General features: G+C 39.8%; 1 protein-coding gene across 6 annotated transcripts in view; it reads left to right on the top strand.

The window, feature by feature from the left end:
- The first annotated feature begins 2404 nt into the window (after nt 1-2404).
- The window catches only part of htt (huntingtin), a 49314-nt gene continuing 32060 nt past the window's right edge, over nt 2405-19658 (top strand). For 4 of the 6 annotated variants that reach the window (XM_057843470.1, XM_057843466.1, XM_057843469.1 and 1 more), the window contains exons 1-21: nt 2405-2773; nt 3108-3191; nt 3284-3404; nt 3795-3854; nt 3992-4071; nt 8589-8727; nt 8853-8994; nt 9095-9273; nt 11441-11645; nt 11914-11958; nt 13168-13248; nt 13376-13779; nt 13996-14116; nt 14199-14314; nt 14422-14533; nt 15571-15708; nt 17979-18137; nt 18221-18318; nt 18427-18566; nt 18648-18711; nt 18818-18918. In XM_057843470.1, coding sequence (XP_057699453.1) covers nt 2676-2773; nt 3108-3191; nt 3284-3404; nt 3795-3854; nt 3992-4071; nt 8589-8727; nt 8853-8994; nt 9095-9273; nt 11441-11645; nt 11914-11958; nt 13168-13248; nt 13376-13779; nt 13996-14116; nt 14199-14314; nt 14422-14533; nt 15571-15708; nt 17979-18137; nt 18221-18318; nt 18427-18566; nt 18648-18711; nt 18818-18918 — 2687 coding nt within the window. In that variant the 5' untranslated portion in view covers nt 2405-2675. The remainder of the gene's footprint in view (nt 2774-3107; nt 3192-3283; nt 3405-3794; nt 3855-3991; nt 4072-8588; nt 8728-8852; nt 8995-9094; nt 9274-11440; nt 11646-11913; nt 11959-13167; nt 13249-13375; nt 13780-13995; nt 14117-14198; nt 14315-14421; nt 14534-15570; nt 15709-17978; nt 18138-18220; nt 18319-18426; nt 18567-18647; nt 18712-18817; nt 18919-19658) is intronic. The other 2 variants (XM_057843468.1, XM_057843467.1) reach the window with 1 other exon arrangement.

Genomic DNA, 19658 nt, shown 5'->3' with positions numbered 1-19658 from the left:
TTCTGGGGAGGTTGAACTCGTTTCGTAGTATAGGCCACTGGACTTTCAAGTTAATGTTTGTTTTTTAATTACACATTTTTAGAATGAGGTCATTTTTCTGTTAATACAGTGGCTTGAAAGGTCCGGATAGTGGAAAATGGTTCACCTTTCCATCAGAAATGACACATGATGTATTTAATCCATTTGTTTTTTGTAGCTGTATTCAATAAAAAATGCTAAATACACTGTAAACAAAAATAATCACAACTCATTGGCAGCCACTGATGGTGACAGATGAACCAGATTTGCTTTAAGAAAGGCTTCCCAGTCCAAATGAATTGGGCGTCTATCGACGTCAGTAGCATTGAAACATGATCACTCAATGCCAGTAATGAGTTTATTACCTGTAATCTGAAAACTTTTGAAAAAATTTTAAATGCAAATTACATTTTCTTCTATCATCCAATTTATAGATTAAAATTCAGTTCTGAAAAAATTCCAGAAAGTACGCCATTGCTTCACAGAGCACACAGCCACACCCCACCCTGGTATTTCATGAACATCAAATAGGAATTACTTCATGGTATTGTTTGGATTAAAGTTCGACCGTTCGAAAATACATTATTTTGATTCAAGCCCGTCGACAGGGCAGGAGCAACCGGGTATGTTGTCCCGAACTCAGGACCATAGGGGCCCCTGAATGACCCTGAATTTATTTGACTTTATATTCACATATTTCTTTTTTATTTAAATCATTGTCTGATTAAATATTATCTTCTACTCGATATATACTAAAAAATCATAACAAACGTTTCAAATATATATTTCTTTGGGGTTTTTTGCACAACGCCCCCCAGCCCCCCCCTTCTTAGCAGAGAATGGTTTGATGGTTTAATGGTTTGGCTCTGGCACACTCAAGGCTACACTACGTACGTGCCCTGAAGCAGGAAATTAGAAACTGTCATTTTTATACTGTAAACTCTAAACATGGCGAGTCGTCATAAATCGGGTGCGCAGGGAAAAAAAAGAAAAGAGATGAAGATCATAGAGCTGAACGAGAAAAAATGATTAAGTTTTTAAAAGGGGGACATGAAGCCAAAGAAATAGGGTTAGAGTTGGCTGTGGACGGTGATGTCGGTCAGTGAACAACAGCCGCTAACACCGAACGTTTATATTTGCGATCACCGAGACCAAAGCCTGATTTGAGTCTGTCACCGGCTGCTTGTAACCTATTGAGCTGTGGTATTACAAGACTTGCTGCTCGCGTTGAGCCGAGGAGAGAGCAGGTGATAGGAGATCAGGGATATATGTTAGTCTGTGGGGAGCAGGTGCGTGAGGCTGAACAGACTTTGGTCCGGCAGCTGGATTTATCTTGGGTTTACAACACACTGTGTATTATAGCAAACGTTAATACGAATCCATCACCGAAACAGCACAATGGAGCAGCAGCTACGCATTTTCTTGTCTTTACCAGTGACTGTAGCTGGAGGAGAGCGAGCCTTCAGTAAAATGAAAATAATAAAAAACTACCTACGCACAACCATATCACAGGGCAGGCTTAACAACCTAGCCATGTTCTCCATTGAGCATGAGCTTGCTCATAAACTGGATTTCAGTTATGGTATAAATGATTTTGCTGTCAAAAAGTCAAGGCGCATCACTGTTTGTGTGCTTGATAACCCCAGGGATGTGGAGGAGGCATGCACGATGCATGATGTTTAGTTATATTGTTTTGTTGCTTAGCAGGCAGGCTTAGCACTCTCAGTTGTATTTCATTGTAGCCTAAATGGGACAATAGATGTTTTTTTTTTTTTTTTTAATTTAATTTATTTATTTAATAGGGACAGTGCACATTGATGAACATATAAAAAGACGTAAATATGCCAGATTGTAGCAAGAATATGCTAATTTACATCTGTAGTCCCTAAACAGGTGACACAAAGATACAAAAAGAAAAGAAATAACAAAAGATTACAATAAAACAACACAATACAATACGTTACTAAGAACTTAAAAAACATCCATTTATATTGTGTCACATCACATTACGGTCTATTAAATTTAACTGTCCATCTCAAATTAAATAATTTGAAATTTTACACTGTCATTGCTTGCAAATAATTAAAAGTACTGCGTGCGTGACGTGACAAGCCGGTGGCAGGGGTGGGGTGGCGTGGGGTGGCCCTTTAATGCTCTTTTGTCCCCGGGCCCCTGCAAGTCGGTTGACAGCCCTGTTTTGAATCAATATCGTGCCAGCAACTTTTAAGGCAAAGCGTAATTGTCCCGTGACTGACTGCAGGATAACAACAAAAGGAGGAGTTAAATTAAACCTTGGCTATTTATGATTGGTTAATGGCCAAACAACTGCAATTTGATTGGTCCTTGAGTCCTCCTTCGTCCTATTGCTAACAAGCTGTCACGTTTTCCACTTCCTGGTCTGATTTCTCCGGGTACGCATAGCTGCACCAAGTATGGATCATCAACTAACAGTCTTTCCTGTTAGGTACATTATTGTAACGAGATAATAGATACCTTGGCGTGCAGGTAGAGATCGGGGAGCCGTGCGGTAGTTGTAGCCAGCTGCGTTGGCATCACGCTGCTGCACTACGCACCGCTTGCTCTCCGTGCTAACTTGATAGCTAGTTAGCTTCCAATAGTAAATATTAGCAATCCAGGCCAGATTTATTCCCCAAAAAATGGCCACCATGGAAAAACTAATGAAGGCCTTTGAGTCGCTTAAGTCATTCCAACAGCAGCAGGGACCACCGACCGCCGAGGAGCTTGTCCAGAAACAGTAAGTCTTTATTTATTTTTTTTTAATTTCTTAAATCCAACCTTGATAGCTCCCCAAGCTAACAACCCAGCTAAACAGGTATGTCGCTTCGCTCGTGCACGCGCCATGCAGATAGAAATTACAATCGGACTCATTTCTGACGTTTCTTTGTTGCTGCAATTGTTGACCGATTTACCCTGCTATGCACCCATGCATTTTTGTCATTAATTCGATTCAATATGTCCACAGTAAGTTCCGCAATTAGAAATTGATTTACTGTACGGTACTATTGAGTGAGTTTTATACCTTGGCATGCAATACTTTGCCACTTTTCATCATTCTTGTACTGTCACAGGAAAAAGGATCAGGCCACGACGAAAAAGGACAGAGTCACACACTGCTTGACAATATGTGAAAACATAGTGGCACAGTCTCTCAGGTACATTGTCTTGCTATATATTTTAAAACTTTAAGCCATTAATGTTAGTCATTTGAATAGTAACATTTTTACTGTTTTCCCTCTTGGAGTAGAACATCCCCAGAGTTCCAGAAATTGCTGGGAATTGCCATGGAAATGTTTCTTCTCTGCAGTGATGACAGTGAATCGGATGTCCGCATGGTTGCCGATGAGTGCCTGAACAAAATAATCAAAGTGAGATAAAATTGTCACTGTATCCATGCTTAATTATTGAAACACAATTTTCAGTCATTTGTATCAGTCGCCAGCATTTTTTTTTACCAACCGATATACAACAAAAACACCGGGACATAGTTTTATGAAGAATATCTTTCAATTTCTCCAGTTCTAATTGTAATAGCAATATTATCATGGTTAAAAAAATCCACAATATGGCTGGTGTGACACATGAAAATTGAATTACACTCTTTGTTACCCATTTCAGGAATTGAGCCTCAATTTAGGATTGTCTTCATGCTACATAATCTTGTGACATTTATAGTCGCACCTAATATAACGTGGCTTTTTTCACTGCGGGGATCCAGAAGTTTTTTACACTAAAATGAATGTGTTACACATCCTTAGGCACTGATGGACTCTAATCTGCCCCGACTGCAGCTGGAGCTATATAAAGAAATTAAAAAGGTAATTTGCCTTTGCAGTTGATAAATGTGATTTGTCACATTTTTGGGCCACGAGCCAACAATATTATGAAATATGGTAAGTTATTTGACTGTTGAGGTGATAATTGTGACAATTGGGCGTGATTGTCTGACTTGCAGAATGGTGCCTCTCGGAGTTTAAGAGCAGCTTTGTGGAGGTTTGCTGAGCTCGCTCACCTCATCAGACCTCAGAAATGCAGGTAGAAAATATTACATATAATAGTATTCAGGTCTCCAGACTGCAACCAAATGGTTGCATTTTGCAAATTACAGTGGAAGTATTTTTAGTTTTTTTTTCTTTATCTACTCGCACATGCGCAACCAGTACAGTGTTTCCCACAGGATTTTAGGAGACTGTGGTGGGAGGGTCTCTGACCATAGGATTTTTTGAAACTGGTGGTGGGCTGCATCGGAGTCGGACAGCCACACCATGTCATGCCACGGCGATTTATTATTTTTTTTTTCATTATTTTTTCCCCCCCAAGAAGAACCATAACAAAGATATATTTGAAATATTTCATTAGCTAGGCTAATGTTATAGCTCTCAGCTACGGTACATGTATGTAAAATGCGTTGCTGATTACAGCTACGTTACCCTATGTAATAATGCGACTTTTTTTCTCGTAGCAATAGTACAACTTACATCTCGTAGTGACTCAGGGTTGGCAACCCAAACTGTTGAAAGAGCCATATTTGACCCCCCCCCCCCAAAAAAAAAAAAAACTGATACAGTATGTCTGGAGCAGCAAAAAATTAAAAGCCTTGTACAAGCCTTATAATTATCAATACTAGCTATATTAGCCTACTATAAAAATGACTAAGTTGGCTAGAAATACATAATTAGCCTTCATGATTAAATGTTTATTTTCCCTGCAGTGGATCCTATAGCGCACCACGTGACTACTCTGTTGTACGATGACACCACAAGTTTAACTTCATTACAATATTAATGAATTGAAAGAATGTTTGTATCATGTTTGTCCTCCTAGAAATCCTATTAAAACAAAAAATATATTTCCCTCCCCCATCTTTTTCCATTTAAAAAAAAAAAAAAAAAAAGCTCCGAAGCAGCACTAAAGAGCCGCATGCTGCCCAAGAGCCGCGGGTTTCAGACCACCGTCGTAGCCCTCCTTTTTCCTTTTTATTTGACCCTCATAAGTACTACATTACCACAACAATAACAGTCCTTCTGTCAACTGACCCATTTACAGGACTGGGGGAATTCTAATGGCCGTGTAAAGAGTTTTTCTTGATTCGGTGAGAAGGTGAATAGTTTTTTCCCCGTTGTTCGTGAACTAAATTTCCACACAAACGCACATCGAGGCACCATTAACTTAGCAAGGAGAGGTATGAGAGTCATTTTTCGAGTGTCCCAGAGCTTGCGAAATTGGGCTTGGGGGCGCATTTATCCAACTCCTGTCTGAAGTTGGCGCGTCGGTGTTGTGCCGAAAAATAGCCACTCCACGCGAAATGTCCCCCCGACGGGAGCGCCCACACGTCACTCGTACAAACAGCCTTTTCTTACCAATCGATGGACACGGAAACGACGTTCTTGTACCGTGAATATGTATCATTTTACTCTGCTTGAACTAATAAATACTTTACTGTGACCAACGCTCTGAAAATAGAGCAAGGCTTTATTTTGGGCCCCGCCTCTCCGCGCAAGTTCAATCAAAGTTTGCTTTCCGTCCAAGACGGCCGTCCACCGCTCACTTTCGCCGAAAAGTCCGATCCAAACTATTGTAATGCCCCGGATATGGGGAAGAAGGAGAGAAGTCTGTATGTGCTTACCCACTTGATTGTGGTAACAATAATAAAGAAAAACAATAACAAAATAACAGCGGGCTGCTAAGACATGCGACCGCTATCTCTCGCTATCTCGCTCGTTCTCCCATTCTTCCTACTCGTTCCCCTTGCGTCTCTTAAATAAATAAATAAATAAAATACTACTCTAAAATGCTGCTCTCGCTCGCGCGGGTAGTAGAGTGGAGTGGGCTACAGCTGTGTAATCGGCTGACTGACGCATCTGATTAGTTTTTTTTTTTTTTTCCCCGGCGTTGGGGGGGGGGGGGGGGGCAAACGAGACTGTGGCGGGCCCAAACGAGACTGTGGCGGGCCGCCACTGTCTCGTTCATTGGTGGGAAACACTGCAGTAACATTGCGAGTAATTTATTTATTTATTTTTTTTACTGACAAACTCCTTCACTGTGAAATCCACTGGAGGCGGAAATGTAACGAGCTGGTTTGCCAAGGGAAATACAACAGAAAAACAAGGTTTCTGTGTGCGATGTGTGGAGCAGGTTAAATTGATGTAGCGGCGAAACTTGACAGCACTTGCAAACCATTACCAAAAGGACAATAAGTGACTACTTCCTATCCAACAAACCCACCGGCACAGTTTAAAGGGGGCCGATGGTGGGAATAAGTCCGACTCGGGCTCGACAAACGGGAGGCAATAAGCGATTGTGGAAGTCATTGCTGTTGAGCTGAAAGCCAACACACAGGACGTAATGCGACTGCAGTGGCAAGCGACAGCGACACTCTCTGCCCATGTGTCATCGCTCATCTCTGATTAGCTATGAGTTTGGAGAGCATTCAAAAAATTCCAGCAGCTTCCCATAGTGCTGCTTTTTTTATGTACAGTGGAATGAAAAAGTATCTGAACCTTTTGGAATTTCTCACATTTCTGCATAAAATCACCATCAAATTTCACCTGATCTTTGTCAAAATCACACGGATGAAAAAAGTGTCTGTTTTGACTAAAACCACTCTAACATCATATTTCAATGAAGATAGTATGCGAACAATGACAGAAGGGGGAAAAATAAGTAAATGAACCATCATATTTAATATTTTGTGGACCCCCCTTACTAGATGTGTCCTATAGCTGCAAATCAGTCTGGCGCATTGATCAGGACTAATCTTGGCCCATTCTTCTCTACAAAACTGCTGTAGTTCAGTCAGATTCCTGGGATGTCTGCAATGAATTACTGTCTTTAGGTCATGCTACAGCATCTCAATGGGGTTGGAGTCTGAAATTTGACTTGGCCATTCCAGAACGTGTATTTTTTTCTTCCTAAACCATTCTGAAATTGATTTACTTCTGTGTTTTGGATCATTGTCTTGTTGCAGCATCCATCCTCTTTTTAGCTTCACCTGTCCGACAGACAACCTCAGGTTTTCCTGCAAAACATCCTGAGAAACTTTTGAATTCCTTCTTCCATTAATGATTGCAAGATGTCCAGGCCCTGATACAGCAAAACAGCCCTAATTCATGATGCTCCCTCCACCATGCTTCACGGTGGGATGAGGTGTTGATGTTGGTGAGCTGTTCCAATTTTCCTCCACACATGACGTTGTGTGTTACTCCCAAACAATTCAACTTTGGTTTTATCAGTCCACAAAATAATTTGCCAAAACTTCTGTGGAGTCTCCATGTGTCTTTTATCCAATGTTAAATGAGCAACAATGTTTTTTTGAGACAGCAGTGGCTTCTTCTGTGGTGTCCTCCCATGAACACCATTCTTGGCCATAGTTTTACATATAGTTGATGTTTGCACAGAGATATTGGACTGTGCCAGTGATTTCTGTAAGTCTTTTGCAGACACTGTGGGGGTCTTTTTTACCTCTGAGTATTCTGCGCTGAACTCCTTGCGTCATCTTTGGTTGCCACTCCTTGGGAGAGAAGCAACTTTGCCAAACTCTCCCCATTTGTGGACAACTTCTCTTACTGTCAATTGATGAACATCCAGACTTTTGGAGATGGTTTTGTATCCTTTCCCAACTTTATACAAATCAACAATTCTTGATCGCAGGTCTTCACACAGCTCTTTTGACCGAGCCATTATGTATATCAGACAATGCTTCTCATCAAGAAAATTCTTACCAGGTGTGTGTTTTATAGTGGGCCGGGCAGCTTTAAGGCACTCATCAGTAATTGGGCACAAAATTGGTTTCAATATCTCTTTAGGTCTCCTTAGGCAGAAGGTTCACTTATTTTTTCTCCCCCTTCTGTCATTATTTGCATGTTATCCTCATTAAAATAGGAAAACCTATAAATGTTTGAGTGTTTTTGACAAAGATCAGATCACAGTTGATGGTGATTTTATGCAAAAATGTGGGAAATTCCAAAAGGGTCAGATACTTTTTCATAACATTGTATGTCCCGGAAGTCATGCTGAGAGATATCATAAAGTATGCACTGGTCGCACACTGCTAAAATGATAGTTCCTCCATGTTGATAAAGTGTGGCATGTGGATGTCATTTTCCTGGTTGGCCATTGTCGCCGGTGATTTGTCGAGCAATAAATCGTTTGCCAATTGGTCGTAGTGCCGGGTGATGGCGACAAAAATAGAACAAAATTCCCATGTTAACCTAATTAATAAGCAGCATATTGATCAATGTCAAAATTGACAGAGAAAAAATATAGATTCATAAGTTGGTAGTTTTATGCATTCATTATGAAAATATCGGTTAAAAGGTGAAAATTAGAGGTCAACTGAATCTTCTACTTGCGCCACTAAAATTTTAATTAGGGGCCACTGTGCTCCTAGTAAAAATGTTAGTCTGGAGCCCTGGTATTAAAATAATTGACTTATAACTAGACTGTCATTTATTATATGAGACGTTTGTTTAATAATAACACTATACCATTCTTTGAAGGAAAATCAACCATCTAATGGGTCCTCTCATTTCTCTTTTGCCTTTGAAATGCAGACCGTATTTGGTCAACCTTTTGCCGTGCCTCACCAGAATCACCAAGCGGCAGGAGGAGGCTGTGCAGGAAACACTGGCTTCGGCCATGCCGAAAATAATGGCAGCCTTGGGACACTTTGCCAATGATGGCGAGATCAAGGTGTCCTCTCATGAGTCTGATGGTTTACTTTTTAGTATTTGTTTAGGCCTGTTTTTGGTGTTGTGTGAATTTGGTTATCTCTTTACTTGCTAAAATGATGTAGCTAATAAAGGAGTTTGTTTCAGGTCCTGTTGAAGTCATTTGTAGCCAACCTGAAGTCCAACTCACCCACCATTAGAAGGACAGCTGCCAGCTCTGCTGTTAGTGTGTGCCAACACTCAAGGCGTACCAGTTACTTTTACACATGGCTCCTTAATGTGCTGCTAGGTAGGATTGGCAAACATGCTTTTTATAGTCTCGTCTGCACAGTCAACAGTGTTTTGGGAGCAGTTTGGCAGTTTGATGACTTACCGTTGCTCACCTTCAGGTCTCTTGGTTCCGGTTGATGAGGATCATCTTAGCCATCTCATCCTCGGGGTGCTTTTGACCCTGCGCTACCTGATGCCTCTGCTGCAGCAGCAAGTCAACACCACAAGCCTCAAAGGAAGCTTTGGAGTCATGAAGAAAGAGGCGGATGTGCAGCCAACACCTGAGCAGCTGCTACAGGTAGAAATTGAATGGGAATTTTTTTTTTTTTTTTTTTCAAATGTATTCGTACTTTGATTAGTTTGGGGGTCGGGAGTGTACATACAGTAGTGTGCAATCAAAAATTGCGACATTTCAAAGATAATGCTGTCATTTTGTAAAAGTTAGTTATGAAAGCTGGAAATACGCACAGTGTTGAACCGTAGACTTCAAAATATATTGACGGGGGTTGGGGCCGATTCATAGGGGGCCTATTTAAAAAAAAAAAAAAAAAAACTTTAAATCCAAATATTTTAAAAAAACAAGCTGCTACCAACCGAAAACCAAAACAGGCACCTACCTGTAATGGGTCTCCATGAGCAGCAGCATCAAAAAATTCAGTCGTTCCCTAATAAAATCCCGATTAATTATTTTTTTTCGATAAGTATAACAAAATAATGGCTATTAGAATTATATTAAAATGGCTATAATATTCTCAAATTTTACACTAGATGCAAACAAATCACCAATTGCAGAGATAATCACCTATATGATATGTTAAATATTGCTATTGATCCTGAAAATGTTTTTCCCTGTTTTCAACAGCTAGCAAATCACTTAATTGTCACATGCAGAATCAATTATAAATAATATACAAATAGATAATGAATAAATTCTATATACCATTACAACTTATAGAATAGAATAGCCCTTTATTGTCATTATACAGTTTTACAATGAAATTGTGGAGAATCTCCCTTTTACAAAGAGCTTTTTATGCTGAAAATTCTTGTGAATAAATGCTTAATTCCCTGAATTCTTTATAGATATGAACATAAAACGGTCTCGATTCTTGGCAAAAAAAAAAAAAAAAACAAAACGGGCAGTTAGCATTTATTTTACGTAAATTTGTCGCAAAAAATGATCGTAAGTTTGACGCCAATGCTGTAGCGGCTAATTTCTCCTATGATTTTTTTTTTTTATAACGTTTCAAAATGCATGCATGGTACAAAAAAATATAATAATTACCTTGAATCCTCAAACAAATCACTCCAGAGATCCCGAGTTTTATCGCTGCGTGTGTTTGAGAATAACAGCGACCTACTACGAAGCATAACTCAACTCACCTTAACTGATGCCGGGTGTCGGTACTCCCCCTACCCGAAGGTGTGGCGCAGGGTCTTGGGAAAGTGACCCGCCAATATATTAGAAACTTAGGAAGTCTATGGTTGAACACATTGTTAAATTATGTTTTTTTTTTCAGACAATGTCAAAACTAGAGGTGGGAATCTTTGGGCACCTAACGATTTGATTAAGATTACAATTCAGAGGCTCCGATTCGATTGTAAATCGATTATTGATGCACCCCCCGCTTTTAATGTTTTGTACATTAGTTCCAAAATTGTTCAAAAATCCTCTCAGGCTAAACCAAACTACTATTTTGGTATCAAGTTAACAGTTAAAAACAGTAAATAAAATGTTCAAGTCCCCATTCTGTATCAGCAGCTTTAAACTACATTCAATTAATTTAATGTTGTGAATCAACTGTTAAAGTTGTTAAAATTGCTCCCGTTATTCCATAATTTCCCTTCTACTTTCGACATGTGAAAGTTTTAAAACGGTTTCATCATTTAAAGATAGATTCAAGTCAAGATTTTGCCGATTTAGGGGTATTTTAGATAAAAAGTAATTAGGTTCGCTACAACAGAGCCTTCTGGAGAAGTCTACTGCTTTAAGATGGCGCCTGTTTACTAGCGCGGGAAATTCTGTCATTTCGCATCTAGTTCTTGGTACATGATCTAACGCAGCCATCGTCTGTCATTTCAAATCTAGTTCTAGATATATGTGATATCTACCATAGCCGTATGTTGCCGTATGTTTGTAGAAACTAGCAACTGGGCGCTCTTTGTAGCAGCTGACTGCCGCAGTCAGGTATTATTGTTTTGTTTTATCTAGCGGCATGAGTTGGACATATTTACTCTAGGTCCGTTCCTCATTGCGTCTCGAAGACCGCGCTGTCTGTGTTTTATTTCCACTTTACCTGGTATAATTCAATAATTGGAATTTGGATGTTTGTGAATCGTTCTCGAATCTTCCACGACCGAATCGCCAATAATCTAAGAATCAGAAGTTTCGCACGCCTCTAGTCAAAACGTGTTCGTAAAAGAATGATGGCAGGAGTCATGGAAATGTTTCTGTCTGTATGCAGGTTTACGAGCTGACTTTACACTACACACAGCACTGGGACCACAATGTAGTGACTGCATCCCTGGAGCTCCTGCAACAAATGTTCAGGACTCCACCACCAGACCTTTTGCACATGCTCATAACTGTGGGCTCCATTCCACATGCTACCGTGTTTCGTCAAGATTCTGAAAGTCGTGCGCGCTCCGGCAGTATCCTGGAGTTCATTGGTAAATACATTGGTCAAGTTCTCATGATCAGGACTGCGCTCACCCGATCCCACCCCTGACCCTGAATCTTTTAACTCGTATTCAAGTCATCTGTCGTTGACTAACCATACTTATAACTTGTTCCTAATTATGCTAGTTGTTAGCCATTTCCTCTTATTTCTCTCTCATCTGTTCTGTAAACAGTCGCTTCTCCTTTAAGTCTTAAGTCTTCTTTTGCTTTTCTTCTCTTCACCTCCTGTTTGTGCCTCCCGTTTCCTGTTGATTGCAGGAGGAGGGTCTTCCTGCAGTCCACTCCTTCTTAGGAAACAGAGAGGTGACTGGTCTAATTTTTGTCCTGCTCTCCTTAACTTCTAACTTGGCCTGGCTGTTCACCCGACTTTATTATTTTCATTGTTATTTTTTTTAAACTGCAAATCATTGAAAAGTATTTTGAACTTTTTGTTGCTGTTATTTTTGACAATTACAAATCTAGAAACTAGTTAGATAGTTCAATAGATTCTATAAGAGTTTTTTTCCTTTGTCCAATTATTCCCTTGTATTTAGAGGCTAACATTACACATTGGTGGAAATAAATTATATTTAAGACATTACTTTTTTTCAACATGTAACAATTTTTTAAACCTGTTATAAGTTTTTTTGTCTCTGTTGTTTAGATTGATTTTTACACTGAGTTAGAGAGTTTTCATATTAATGACATGCGTCTGAAATACATGTGCATATCTGCAGATCTTAGTTTCACAAAAAACACGTTAGACTACCTAAGCAGCCAATTATAGCTGCTTTCAGTTTTCCATCTTGATAATCCACCCCTCGCATTGCAGGAACGCCCAATATAGCACAGAGAGGTCTTATAGAGGTCATAAATAAAAGAAGAAAGATGCAATGAGGCTTAAGCACTATGTATATAGGAGAGTCAAGATAGGCTGGTTTTTATACTGGAGCGTGCCTTCCCCCTCTACGAAAAAAAATTCCTTTTGGTCAAAAATGCTCTGAAATTTCATACTGCATAACCTTGAAAATGGAATATTTGTAAGAGCAGTGTGGGCAGTAGAGTACAGTAGATAATGTACTGTAGTAATCAATAGGTTTTTTGTCCACCAATGTAATTGCTATGGACGAAATTGGAGGCGTTTGAAGTGCTCATTCCATTTTCTATTATCTTTTTTTTTTTTTTTTTTTTTTTTTTTTTTAGCTAATGTCTAAGAAGGTTACCATTTTTTAATACTCTTCCCTGTTTGGCCCATTTAATTTTTGCATCAATGTGGTATTCAGTAACCTTTCCCACAATATTTTGTAATTTCATACGTTGTGTTTTTTTTTTACATTTGCTGAAATCTTTCCATAATAAGATGAATCTATATTTTAATATCAAATCCCACAATGCACACAAACGTCCACCAGGGGGCAGAAGTCATGTGGGATCTAAATTAATCCAGGGGCAACAAAAGAGTCGAGGCTCACCCTCCCATATTGACGCTTTAATAGTAAATGTATTTTTTTTTGTGATCTCTGCGGTTTGCAGGAAAAATGTTGTCAGGGGAGGAAGATGGTTTGGAAGATGATCCTGAAAAGACTGAGGTCACCACCACAGGGGCTTTCGCTGGTGAGGTCATACTTTTAACTTTGTAAATAGAAACTTGGTCTTGCGTTATCATCTGTTGAAGACTGTCATTGTTACAAGGTGTAACTAAATCCTAGCAACCATTATTGCATGTGTTTATTTTCTCCAGCATCTGTTGTTGGAGCTGATGGCTCCTCAGAAGCACAGGTGGACATCATCACTGAACAGCCACGCTCCTCCCAACATACTTTGCAGCCTGGTGACTCTGTGGACTTGAGTGCCTCCTCTGAACAAGGTGAGGGTGGAGGAGGGACATCTGCCTCAAATACTCCAGAGACACCCACGGAAAATGAGGAGGGAATGCTGAGTCGCAGCTCAAGCGGTGGGGCAAACGTTACACCAGAGACTGCGGACTACACAACACCAGAGAATGCCACCCCAGATGGGGGGCCCTTTAATGAAGGCGGGTCGCTCCTGAGCACTAATGATGGCTCGCCTCCACCCAGTGACTCGTCCCAGACGACCACCGAAGGGCCGGATTCAGCTGTCACCCCTTCAGATGTTGCAGAGTTGGTCAGTATAAATAATTGTGTATTAATAATTTCTTTTCATCAGTCATCACAACAAAAAACTGTCCCATCTTAAATGGTTCTATAGTATGGGCTCTTGTTGGTCGGATTAGGCAAACTCCGAATGAACTGGTACCAATAATTGTAACCTCCTGGAATGGTTGCAATTCATTTTAATGTACTAAACCGCAAACGTTTTCCTTGTGTGTGTGACTGTTAGGTTCTAGATGGCAGTGAGAGTCAATACTCTGGCATGCAGATTGGAACACTACAGGATGAGGAAGATGAAGGAACAGCACCTTCATCCCAAGATGAACCATCTTTCCTACCATCGGCACTGGGTATTAGTTTATAATGTATAGAAAAGATGCATGTTCTTGAAATGATTCAAAAACTGTTGTCATTGTGGGTGTTTGTATGCAGCTCTGAGCAAACCGCATCTCTTCGATGTGAAAGGTCACAATCGGCAGAGTTCTGACAGCAGCATTGACCGGTTCATACCAAAGGAGGAACCCACTGAAATTGAACCCAATTGCAAGGTATTTGGATAGAATTAATCTCTAATTTGCAACATAACTTAATGTAAAAAAAAAAAAAAAAAAAAAAAAAAAAACTGTTTTCAAAACATTGCTTTCTGGTTCATCAGCCATCCAGTATAAATGGTCCAATCGGACATTATACAGACCAGGGGGCAGAGCCACTGGTGCATTGTGTCAGGCTTCTTGCTGCGTCATTCCTGTTGACAGGACGAAAGAACGGTGAGTGTAAATTAAGGTTAAGCAAAAGAGATAGAAAAAGTCCAGGTTACAGTGTTTAGATGAACACTGGAAAATGAGTGCCGGTAATTGGATACAAGGATTTTCACTTTTCGCAATCAGGCCCAATCCCCATTCCCCTGCGAGTAGTGGTGCTCCACTGTATAGACCAGGGGTCAGCAACCCGCGGCTCTAGAGCCACATGCGGCTCTTTAGCCCTGCCCTAGTGGTTCACTGGAGCTTTTTCAAAAATCTTTGAAAAGGTAATGTGGACAGATATAAAAATAGTCGGCAAAATACCCTGGAGAAAATTATCTGTCCTAGTGTAGACGTAGCCTTATTCATTTATATAGTATGCTAATAGAACTAATATAAAGTAGATACATACAGCACGTGTTTCCTTCATTTTAAGGAATATATAAGGCTTTCAATTTTTTTGTGGCTCCAGGCATATTTGTTTTTGTTTTCTTGCTCCAAGAAGGCTCTTTCAACATTTTAGGTTGCAGACCTCTGGTATAGACATTTCTTTTCTGTAAATTAAATGTACTGTATATGAATGACTACGTATATAGGTCAAATATCCTGTATGTCATGGGCAAACATCCATCTCTACTTCGTGTTGAGCAATTGCAACATCATTAAACATTTTTTAACTGCATGGATTTGAGGAGCCATTTATGCCAAAATGTGGAGCACATGCTACTAATGCCAAATTTTGGTCGGGAGTTTGCATGTGTTTACATGTTCTCAAAAAACCTTAATCTTGATAAGGTGCTATAAGTATCAAAAGGTATCTACGTTTGTTATTTGTTTTTTTTTCACCTACCTAGTAATACATTGTTACAATAATACCTGAAATTTGATTAATGGCTGGAATAACTTAGTCGGACAGCAACATTAAAATATTTGTACTAATGCGTGTACACTGTACACTATTTCTGCTAGTAATTTATTGTATTACTCTATGTATGTAAATGTCCATTTCAGTATCAATTTTGCTGTGCATATTTGAGTTATTGTGTTTGCATTTGCATTACCAGGTTTGATCCCAGACAAGGAGGTACGAGTTAGTGTAAAGGCCCTGGCGGTCAGTTGTATAGGTGCTGCTGGTGCACTGCTACCTGAAGCCTTTTTTAATTCCCTCTACTTGGAGCCGCTGGACGGCATCCCAGCTGAAGGTAAAAATAAATAAATACTATATAGTGCAAAATTTACTTTTCCAAAAGAATAAATACAAAAATCCTCGTAAGCACAATGCAGCAACTATTCAAAGAAATAATTGGAAAAAGTTCAAATGACCAGCTTTTAGTTACAGAAAAACAGCTAAATTGAAATGAAAGTGCCTGTGCTGGTTCATTCTCTATTGTGGCTTACTATTAACAGTTCGTTTGCCTTATTTTATTGTCTGCACTTAGCCTCGTCAAACTCAACACACTTTTCCAAGTGTTGAATTTCAAATCTGCTATAAAAAAAATAATAAAACCCTAAAACATATTTTCGTGGCATACGCAGAATTTATTTGTGAAAAACCAAAATGATCACAGTAATGATAATAATAATAATAATAATAAGTTATAACTGAGACATTTCTACAGTGGGGAGAACAAGTATTTGATACACTGCCAATTTTGCTGGTTTTCCCACTTGCAAGCCATGTAGAGGTCTGTAATTTGTATCATAAGTTCTCTTCAACTGTGAGGGACGGAATCTAATACAAAAATCCAGAAAAATCACATTGTATAATTTTTAAATAATAAATTTGTATTTAACTGCATGAAATAAGTATTTGATACATTACCAACTAGTAAATATTTCGGCTCTTAGTTCTTTTTTTAAGAACCCCTCCTGTTCTTCACTCATTACCGGAAGTAACTGCACCTGTTTGAACTTGTTACCTGTATAAAAGACACCTGTTCACGTGCTCAAATAAACTAATTCCAACCTCTCCACAATGGCCAAGACCAAAGAGCTGTGTAAGGACATCAGGGAAAAAATAATAGACCTGCACAAGGCTACACGAAAATAAGCAAGCAGCTTGGTGAGAAGGTAACAACTGTTGGAGCGATTATTAGAAAATGGAAGAAGTTCAAGTTGACGGTCAGTCTGCCTCGTTCTGGGGCTCCATGCAAGATCTCACCTTGTGGGGCAAGAACTACGCGGCAGGACCTGGTTAATCACCTGAAGAGAGCTGGAACCACAGTCTCGAAGAAAACCATCGGAAACACATTACGCCGTCATGGATTAAAATCCTACAACGCATGCAATGTCCCGCTGCTGAAGCCAGTGCATGTCCAGACACGTCTGAAGTTAGCCACTGACCATCTGGATGATCCAGAGGAGCAATTGGAGAAGGTCATGTGGTCGGATGAGACCAAAATTGAACTTTTTGGTCCAAACTCGGCTCGTCGTGTTTGGAGGAAAAAGAAGGATGAGTACAACCCCAAGAACACCATCCCAACTGTGAAACATGGAGGAGGAAACATCATTTTTTGGGGCTGCTTCTCTGCCAAGGGTACAGGACGACTGCACCGTATTGAGGGGAGGATGGATGGGGCTATGTATCACTAGATCTTGGCTGGGAACCTCCTTCCTTCAGTGAGAGCCCTGAAGATGGGTCGTGGCTGGGTCTTCCAGCATGACAACGACCCAAAGCACACAGCCAAGGCAACTAAAGAGTGGCTCCGTAAGAAGCATCTTAAGGTCCTGGAGTGGCCTAGCCAGTCACCATATCGGAACCCGATAGAAAATCTATGGAGGGAGCTGAAAGTCAGTGTTGCCAGGCAGCAGCCCCGAAACCTGAAGGCTCTGGAGAAGATCTGCATGGAGGAGTCTGCCAAAATCCCTGCTGCAGAGTGTGCAAACCTTGTCAAGGACTACAGCAAACGTTTGGTATTTGTAATAGCAAACAAAGGTTTCTGTACCAAATATTAAGTTCGATTTTTGTGATGTATCAAATACTTATTTCATGCAATTAAATGCAAATTTAGTATTTAAAAATCATACAATGTGATTTTCTGTTTTTTTGTATTAGATTCCGTCCCTCACAGTTGAAGAGAACTTATGATACAAATTACAGACCTCTACATGCTTTGCAAGTGGGAAAACCAGCAAAATCGGCAGTGTATCAAATACTTGTTCTCCCCACTGTATATCGAATGTTATTGTTGTGGGGTAAATGACCCTATATGTGGATGCCTTGTCTTTATGGGGTTATCTGTTTTTTTTTCATTACCAAAATAATCATTTGCTCTATAAAGGGTTAAAAAAACGGCAACAATCGGTGCAGAGATTACCCACAGGCTGTAAATTGCTCAGGTCTGCCTTAGTATATAGTTTAACAAACCTATGCACAGTATTCAGTCAGTGCTAATCCTGATAACAAAGGTAATTATGGCCCATGTTGTTAATCAAACACAGCTTTTGACCTTCCTGCCTTATGTCTTTTCAGAGCAGCAGTATGTCAGTGACATGCTTGACTTAATTAGCCATGGAGACCCACAGATTAGAGGTGCCACAGCCATCCTCTGTGCAACCATTATTCAAGCTGCACTCACAAAAACACGTTACAACATACACACTTGGCTGGCCAGTGTGCAGGGCAGAACAGGTCAGTTTGAATAAGTATCATCCCTTAATGCTGATGAGAACAGTTTAAAAATTTGTCAAATATACTGAACCATCCCTTTGCAGGAAACCCTTTGTCCCTGGTTGACTTGGTGCCTTTACTGAGAAAAACTCTAAAAGATGAATCTTCAGTAACCTGCAAAATGGCTTGCGTTGCTGTCAGGGTATGTTTTTGACTCTGTGTGTGGGTGTGTGTGTGTGTGTGTGTCTCTCTCTCCATGTGTTTAGTGGTGTACCTTTTGTATACAGTAAATTCAACTTGTCTGTTTCAGCACTGCATCGTAACCATGTGCGGTAGTACCCTTAGTGAGCTAGGCCTGCAGTTGGTAATCGACCTTCTGGCCCTGACAGACTCCTCCTACTGGCTTGTCCGCACAGAATTGTTGGAAACCCTCGCTGAGATGGATTTTCGGCAAGTGTTTTGGACTCTTTAGTAAAAAAGGAGTGTGAAGAGAAAAATAACCTGAATTTATTCCCCCCCACCACCTCTTAGGTTAGTGAATTTTCTAGAAAGAAAGACTGAGACTTTGCACAAGGGCGACCATCACTACATTGGGGTAAAGACTTTTTTTTCTGAACTTATCCTATCCAAAGGTTTGTTCTTTCAAAATTTATAGATTACGATTGGTCTTCCAATATGTGTATATTTTGTCTTCATTTTAGCGTCTTCGGCTGCAGGACCGGGTTTTAAATAATGTTGTAATACGTCTGTTGGGGGATGATGACCCCAGAGTCCGTCATGTAGCAGCTTCTGCAGTCAGCAGGTATACTATAACTTCTATTTCTTGATAAGTAATAATGTATCATAAAATGTTATTGCATACTTAAATATGCTTAGGTAACAACAGGGCTTCAACTAACGATTACCGTAATTTCCCGGATATAGGGCGCACCCGTGTATAATGTGCACCCCAAATTTCAGCACCAATAAATAGAAGAATACAAGAAAACAGCGTGTACAGCTAGAGAAATGTCATTTTACTGAATGGTGAAACACAGCACAAGCATAGCATATTGGTAGTTCAAAACATTACCATAAACTGACAATATTTACGTTAATAATATGATTTGACAACCTCTCCAACTTACCAGAATCTAAGGAGAAAACAAAACAGATGTGACTTTTCTTTTAAAGGCTACTGTATAACTTGCTCGTTTCATCATGATGAATCAATGTTTCTTCTATGGATTGATGCGGTAAAATGAAAGTGAGAACGTAAGTCGGAAATCCGAGAGAGCTCATCGCTGTTGACACGACAGTATTTTTATTCATTTATTTATTTATTTCCCTTCAGGCATGACAAATCCAAACAAACATACAGCATTTATATGTGTTTACAATTCATTCAACCCGAAAAGAAAAGGGCTGACGGGAGAAGCCGAAGCTTATTGAAACCCGTCACCACTATACCTTATAGGACGCAGAAAGTATCGAATATCAATTTTTGACATTCAGATTTCGTAGTGCTTACAAGTTTTTTTTTTTGTTTTTTTTAATATATAT

The sequence above is a fragment of the Corythoichthys intestinalis genome, chromosome 8, assembly GCF_030265065.1.
Source record: "Corythoichthys intestinalis isolate RoL2023-P3 chromosome 8, ASM3026506v1, whole genome shotgun sequence".
NCBI classification, from domain to species: Eukaryota; Metazoa; Chordata; class Actinopteri; order Syngnathiformes; family Syngnathidae; genus Corythoichthys; species Corythoichthys intestinalis.
The sequence above is the reverse complement of the archived record's forward strand: the minus strand, read 5'-3'. Positions and strand labels throughout refer to the sequence as shown.